This window comes from Lactuca saligna, chromosome 8 (genome assembly GCF_052625555.1).
Source record: "Lactuca saligna cultivar CGN05327 chromosome 8, ASM5262555v1, whole genome shotgun sequence".
Lineage (NCBI taxonomy): Eukaryota > Viridiplantae > Streptophyta > Magnoliopsida > Asterales > Asteraceae > Lactuca > Lactuca saligna.
The window spans coordinates 280,104,511-280,112,882 of record NC_136424.1 but is presented as its reverse complement, the minus strand read 5'-3'; the positions used below and the strand labels follow the sequence as shown (position 1 = coordinate 280,112,882).

The 8,372-nt window shown below is 39.5% G+C and overlaps 1 protein-coding gene across 1 annotated transcript; it reads left to right on the top strand.

Moving 5' to 3' along the window:
• Positions 1-3,102: 3,102 nt before the first annotated feature.
• Positions 3,103-7,883, top strand: SEC15B (exocyst complex component sec15B). The gene is made up of 2 exons (XM_078971473.1): positions 3,103-5,719; positions 5,888-7,883. Exon 1 carries the CDS (start codon positions 3,262-3,264, stop codon positions 5,680-5,682), a length of 2,421 nt encoding a protein of 806 aa, XP_078827599.1. The 5' UTR covers positions 3,103-3,261; the 3' UTR covers positions 5,683-5,719; positions 5,888-7,883.
• Positions 7,884-8,372: the final 489 nt, after the last annotated feature.

Sequence of the window (8,372 nt, the reverse complement as noted above, 5' to 3'; positions counted from 1 at the left end):
GTCCTTTTTGAGCCGTTTCCTAGACTGTGTATGCTTGAGGGTTCGTAATAAGTTGATTGGCCTCTAGATCTGGACAAGATTGAGCTCCAGGAGCTCAGATCTGTTAGCTTTATGGACCCATGTTGCTTGTTTACCCAAGATCTACCATTTTGAGTGTATTTGGAACCCTAAAAACCATATTGGTAAGTATCTACACGTAAAGTTGGAAACTTTACGTGTGATTCGTGTCCTAGGCGTCCAGATCTGTGAATGGCATGAACTGGAATCGAACAAATCTGTATATTTTATGAGTGCATGGCAACGACTCGGCGAGTCGTTTATATGACTTGGCGAGTCTGCTCGCGAGTCTCCGAGTTGTCCCCTTTTTGCTATATCGAGTTTGAGCAGTGAGTCACAGGGTGTGACTCGGTGAGTTGGAAGCTGAACTCACCCATGGTAGGACTCGGCGAGTCATGGCCTGGCTCGGCGAGTCCAAGGCAATCTTCATAGATCAAGAACAGACTCGACGAGTTGTTCATACAACTCGGCGAGTCTAAGCATGAGTGTTCATCGGATGAAGATGAACTCGACGAGTTGTTCATACAACTCGGCGAGTAGGATGAAGGACTTCAATGTCAGTTTAGAAGAAGAACTCGTCGAGTCATAGCCTAACTCGACGAGTAGAAACAGGGACTCAGGACAATCATCTGGGTAGGAACTCGGCGAGTTGGAGAGCCAACTCGGCGAGTCGGGTCAACTGAAAGTTGACTCTGACTTTGACTTAGGGCTTGACCAGGGGTAAAATGGTCATTTTACCCAAAGGACAGTTAGCAGTGTTTGATTGAGTATGTTGTGGGAATTGCAGTCGGAGGATTTTCGAAGCAGCAGCAGCAGCAGTCAGTCAGTTCCCAATCAGTTCAGCAGCTACTTTGAGGTGAGTTACCTTCTAGTAGTAGTGGGTCTAAGGCCACAATGCCGACCCACTATTAGGGAGTATATGATTAGATGATTGTCTCTGTGATATTCATCTAGGGTTGCTACTACCTGTGTTATGTTTATGTGTTTGTATGATATGATGTTATTTGCTAGTGATAGTAGGGGAGATAGTCCCCAGGTTACTGGTCGATAGGGCCGAAGGGGCAGTCAAGCTCAGCCATGTTAAATAGATTATGTGATACGTGTTATGTGGTAGTGGTAGGGGTGAAATATTCCTTAGTATCCGGTCGAGAGGACCGAAGGGGAGGCCAGCACCCAGATATGCTAGGCAGTATCCGGTCGAGAGGACCGAAGGGGAGGCTAGCACCCAGATATGCTAGGCAGTATCCGGTCGAGAGGACCGAAGGGGTAGGTCGGGCACCCAGATATGCCTGACAATTTACGTATGTTATGTGAAATCATCAAACTTTACAATACATAATATTCACTATTTATACTAGACAAAGAAGATGAAAAGTGATGTATGATATGAATGCTCATTATAGTGGTACATAACTACACTCATAAAACTCATAATAATGTTTGCTATAATGTTAATTAATTATGGAGAGTAATAGGGGAATATGGAGAATCCAATAGTCATTCACTAAATAATAATAATAACAGTTTTTTTCTTATGTTTAACTTGGAAAATGGTGAAATTTGACAATTTTAAGATATTTATTGTTAATTACTAGTGATTTAATCGTTTTTAAGATATTAGTTGTTTGTAATTTAAACTAATTGTCTTATACCATATGATTTTTTATTATTACAAGTAATATCTTTAAAATCTTAAAACTGTTTGAACTCCCTAGTGCGGTTAAAAACCATAGAAAATAACTGCACCAAATCCATGCAGTTAATAACCGAAACACAAAAAAACAAAACCGCACTACAATAATAACCGCTTAACAGCACCGCAAAAATAACCGCACCAAGCGGATTTGAACTGGATTAACCGCATTTGCGGTTAGTGGTGAAGTTTTGACCAATAACCGCACCAAACCGTACCGCGCTCACCCTTACTGTAAACCCTAGCAACTGAAAACCACTACCGCTCCACGAACATGGCGAAGATCCTACGGCGTACCTTGTCGATCTTGTACCCGACGATCATACGGTTTCTAGTGACGTAGATCTGTGAAAAGGGGCGATAAATGAAGGACGGACTGAGAAGAGGGACAAATTGAGTCGGGTTTGCTAGAAACTGACAAATTGTTTTCCCGGTGAACAAGAAACCCTCCGAAGGACAACGTAGATATACAACGTCACAAATGGTGGTGGTTTGAACGTTTTCCTTTCCGACAAGTTGTCGAGCTACATATCTGAACCGCAGAGATCGCTACCGGTAAAGACGTTTGAACGTCACCTAGTGGTGGTTTCTAATGTTGGGGCGACAACGATGGTGGTTTCCAGGAATAGCGACAGTGGTTTCTGGCGATAACGACGATTTCAGAGAGAGAGAGAGAGAGAGAGAGAGAGAGAGAGAGAGAGAGAGAGAGAGAGAGAGAGAGAGGTGGTGTTTATTTTTTCTTTTTGTCTTTTTTAATTGTTGTATTAAAAGAAAAATAAAAAACAAAATAAAAAAGATAAATTCATCAATTTAAATATTTTCAAAGTAAATTGAGCTAAACTCGTAATAAAAATCTTATTATTGAACTAGTGGTACAACTTCAAAATTTTTTAAACCAAATTCCAAATTTTTTACATACTATATCGACCATTTTTGCAATTTTATCTATATCAGTTGACATCCATGTTTTGAAAACCGGACCGGACCGACCGGTTCGATCGGGAACCGGTTCTTAAATGACAAAAAACCGGTATTCATGTGAACCGGTGAAAACCGGTAAAAACCGTCCGGTTGAACCGGTAAAACCGGTCAAATCCGGAAATTTCAAAAGATATATATATTTTTGTATTTTTTATATAATTAAATATAATTATGATATTATCCGGTTTTTGAGACCGATCCGATCGGTTGGACCACTTGAACCATAGAACCGGTAAACCGACCGGTTCGGTTTTCAAAACATTGGTTGACATATTGTCAATTTTGTAATCATCCATTCAATATGTTAGAGAAAGTTCCGAGTAAATTCTGTGATAATTCATTGATTAGTGATTACCATACCAGTTTACCATCACCCGGCGTTGTTACATCCGGATCTGGTCACCTACATCACAGGCTGCCAGCGCTCCTATATTTCTCTCTCCTAAATATATTCCGTGTCTAACGTCTCCGTTAATCATTCACTGACGGTAACTCTATTGTCGGAGTAAAGAAACCGCAAACGAAAGTCGATGAACTCATCCAAAACGCGCCGGAAAGTCGTCGTAGCTTCGGCGGAGAATGGGGACTCTGGCGACAAGCTCGACCAGCTCCTCCTATCCTCCGCCATATCCAACGGAGAAGACTTATCGCCTTTCATCCGCAAAACCTTCGCCTCGGGTAAGCCCGAAACCCTACTCCACCACCTCCGTCATTTCTGCAGATCCAAAGAGGCTGAGATCGAAGAAGTGTGCAAGGTTCATTATCAGGACTTCATAATGGCTGTCGATGACCTCCGTTCTCTTCTTTCCGGCGTCGAATCGCTTAAATCATCCATCTCCAATTCAAACTACCAGTTACAGTCTGTTGCCGGTCCTCTCTTAACATCTCTCGATTCTTTCATAGAAGCGAGAAATAAGTGCCAAAACATATCCCTTGCGATCGAATCTCTTCGAATTTGTGTCCGATTAATGGAGCTTTGCTCGCGGGTGAATTTTCATCTATCGAAGAATAACTTTTACATGGCGTTGAAGTGTATTGACTCGATCGAGAGAGACTTTATACAAAAGACGCCGTCGTCCACGCTCCGGAGGATGCTCGAGAAGAACATCCCTGCGATCCGAGCGCACATCGAACGGAGAATCAGCAAAGAGTTTGGAGATTGGCTTGTTGAGATCCGTACAGTTAGTCGGAACTTGGGGCAAGTTGCTATCGGACAAGCGTCGGCCGGTAGACAGAGAGAAGAAGAATTACGGATCAGGCAACGGCAAGCCGAGGAGCAGAGTCGCCTCAGCGTGAGGGACACTGTTTATGCTCTCGAAGAAGACGACGACGACGGTTACTCTATAGGAAACGAAGGCAACGATGTTTATGGGAACGGCGGTAATGTTAATGACGCTCTAGGTTTTGATCTGACTTCATTGTATAGATCCTACCATATCCATCAAACTCTCGGGCTTGAGGATGGATTCAAAAAGTATTACTTCGAAAACCGGAAACTTCAATTAACTTCGGATTTCCAGGTATCTTCCATGACACCTTTTTTAGAATCTCATCAGACGTTTTTCGCTCAGATAGCCGGATTTTTCATAGTTGAAGATCGCGTTTTAAGGACCGGGGGTGGATTGATAACGAAAATGGAAGTAGAAAATCTGTGGGACACTGCTGTTAGCAAAATGTGTTCTGTGTTAGAAGATCAATTTTCTAGAATGCGAACAGCCAATCATTTGTTACTGATCAAGGATTATGTGAGTTTGCTTGGTGTTACTCTGCGGAGGTATGGATACTCAGTTGATGCTTTGCTTGATGTGTTAAACAAGCACAGGGATAAGTACCATGAGTTATTGCTATCAGATTGTCGGAAACAAATTGCTGAAGCTGTTGCTGCAGATAAGTTTGAACAGATGTGGATGAACAAAGAGTACGAGTATTCCATGAACGTTCTTTCTTTCCAGATACAAACTTCTGACATTGTACCAGCATTTCCTTACATTGCTCCATTTTCATCCACTGTGCCTGATTGTTGTCGAATCGTGAGGTCCTTCATCGAAGATTCTGTTAGCTTCATGTCTCATGGTGGACAGCTTGATTTCTATGATGTTGTGAAGAAATACTTAGATCGGCTTCTGACTGAAGTCCTGGATGATGCTCTTCTCAAGCTTATTAGCAGTTCAATCAGTGGGGTGAATCAAGCCATGGTTGTTGCAGCTAACATGGCTGTTCTTGAACGAGCCTGTGATTTCTTCTTCCGCCATGCTGCAAAGCTTTCTGGGATCCCTCTTAGGATGGTGGAAAGGAGTAGGCGGCAGTTTCCCCTGACAAAAGCACGTGATGCAGCTGAAGAAATGCTGTGCAGTTTGCTTAAAAAGAAAGTTGATGGTTTCATGACATTGATTGAGAACGTGAATTGGATGATTGATGAGGCACCTCAGAGTGAAAACGAATATGTGAATGAGGTGATCATTTTTCTGGAAACACTTCTTTCCACTGCACAACAGATATTACCTGGTCAGGTTCTGAAACGAGTGTTACAAGATGTTCTTTCCCACATCTCGGAAACGATTGTTAACTTTTTAGTTGGTGAATCTGTGAAGAGGTTCAGTTTGAATGCTGTGATGGGGATTGATCTGGATATAAAGTTGTTGGAATCATTTGCTGAAAACCAAGCTTCTCTTGTATCTGAAGAAGAAGCTAATCAGCTGAAGAAAGCACTTGTTGAGGCAAGGCAATTAGTTAACTTGCTTCTCAGTAATAACCCAGAGAATTTTTTGAATCCGGTAATTAGGGAGAGGAGCTATAATGCTTTGGATTACAGAAAAGTAGGGATCATTTCAGAGAAACTAAAGGATCCTTCTGAGCGACTTTTTGGAACTTTTGGATCAAGAGGCTACAAGCAAAATCCAAAGAAAAAATCCCTAGACTCTTTAATTAAGAGGCTCAAGGATGTCAACTAACACCCTGTGTCTACTCTACTTTCTTCAAGATTCCCAGGTATCTTTCTCTTTGCCTTTATTTCATATAGTTGACATTTTTTTTTTTGAACTTTAGCTTTTCTTACTAGTTGCTTGTACATGTCCTTAGATACCTGATTCTTGTTCTGTATGCTATGGAGAAAAATTCCAGATTTTTAACTGTTATAGATGTGTATCATGAACTCAGGTGTCGCTTGAAGAGATCTCAAAGGAGTGGTGTTAGTGCAAAAGATGGTTCCGAGAAATTCATATTTGTTGGTTGTGGTTGTGGTTGTGTGATTAATTTTGTTTCTTGGACTAGTCCCAGTATAAAAATGCGCTCATTAATAGGTTGTAAGTAAAGTTAAAAAAAAAAAAAAAAAAAAAAACAGATTTGTGTCAAATTCTTTATTCTTATATGCGTATCATTAGTAATGAACTAATATCACGAGTTACTTGTTTGTTAAAGTTAAGCTAATTACATGTTCTGCCTATAACTACTTTGTTAACAATAAATGTGCAACTTAGAATCCGACAAATTGCCCACCAGATATGCTTCTACGATTACAAAGATGCTCCAAAGGATATGCCTTGTGCTTCCAGATAAGTTAATCAATGTCTAGCTGTTTGAGGAGACAACTTTATAACAATTATATATGATTATTGACAAATTATGCTTCTAGTGTCTCTCAATCCAGTACATTCTACTTAAACAACAAAATTAATTCAGGGAAACTGACATGACCCATAACATTATTAAAATAGTTTTTGAAAACTTTTATCATTTATGTTTTATGTTACTTTGTAAATTCTTAAAAAGGATGCCCACCGGTAATATTTCATTTGCTCTTTGGGTCACCAAGGTTTTGTTTATACTCAACAAACCAATATAACAATTTTTTTGGGGTTCTAATTATACCATTGGAATGAATTTCAACTGAATAAACTGATATATAATTCTGTGTCGTTCGATGTAGCATTTAATATGACATAAATTGTTCACTTATGTCTATCTCAAGATGACATGGGGTCTATTGTGACATCAACTATGATAAAATTGTATTGTAAAAAATCCACTCTAATGATGTAAACAACCTAAAAAAAGCTTGTTGACATGTTGAATACTATTAAAAGATCAATGACTTGAAAAAACAAACTAGATTATTGGTTGTCATTTCATCACATTAAATAACATACTTTCAAAACACAAAATGCATGTACAAAATAATTTAACTATTCATTTTGTGGATAAGTCGGAAGTGTTATTGGGTACAAACACTTGGTATCTAGAAGCATTTAGATAAAAGAAAATAAAATGTTTGTCACAGAAAATCATATATCTAATGATTTAATGAAATAATAATAATTGAGAACAATGTTATTTAACTAAAAAAAATAAATAAATAGAAATAAGATGAATACATGACAGAAGTAACGAATTACTATATGGATGAAGTCGAGACAGAAACGCAAGGAGTTGATGAGACGAAGATGAGGTCAGATCTTCTCTGGCGGATTACCAGTTCATCTCCTCCGCCAACTCGCTTTCTTCTTCTATCATCATTCTTCCTGCTTCTCCACTTAATTTCCTCCGCTGCCTCCGATACGCCTACAGCATACGATGAGCTATTGGAGTACGATTTTCCGGTTGGCCTTCTTCCGAAAGGCGTCACAGGCTACGATCTGAACAAAGCGACTGGAGAGTTCAAGGCGTACATGAAAGAGACCTGTTCTTTCAAAATTCAGGGCTACGATATCAAGTACAAGTCAACGATTAGCGGCGTGATAGAGAAAGGGAAGCTGAAAAATCTTAAGGGGATAAACGTCAAAATACTGGTGGTGTGGTTGAACATCGTGGAGGTGACTCATGTCGGCGATCAAATCAATTTCTCAGTCGGAATCCTAGCGGCCGGATTTGAGGTGAGTAATTTTCTGGAATCACCACAGTGTGGTTGTGGATTTGATTGTAATGATATGGTTTCGGGTTCGGATCACAAGTTTTTGATGTCTTCCTAATGATCTGAATTTGTCCATGGCTGTGATGGCAACTGCGCAAATAATTCCAAGGACCAAGTTTGCATCATGAATTGATAATCGTAAATTGTATTTGATTACATGTTTCCCAAATAATTGTGTCAAATTGAACAAATTGTCGTGGAAACCGATGAATTGGCTTCTAAATCCAGAAATTTCAATTGATTCAAGTCCCCTGTGAATAATTTATTGAGGCATCATAGTTTTTGATCTTTTATAGAAACTGAGTTAATGCACATTGACTGTGTGAGTAGGACTCAAAAGAGGATAAATTGTGTGGGTGAAGGAATATTATTTAGAAAGATAAAGAAACCATGAAATGTTAAGAGAATAGGAGAAAAACAAAACATGTGAGTGCATGCGTGTGAGTAAACTGTAAGAAATCTTGACCATGGAGCCATACCTTTTGCTAATGACATCCAAGAACTCCATACGCCATAATCAAGAACATAGCATGAAGAAAGGTTTTCTAACCCCATAATATATCCACACATACAAAATCAGGGAGAGAAATCAAAGAAAAGATATTGAAAAATGAGGAACCAGTCTTGAATCAAGACATAAAGAAAGAATCCAAATAAGGAGATGCAATCATTGACCACATTATGTAGAAGATGTGTTTCATCGAAGAAATGAAGCCGATGATGACTGTTGTGAGT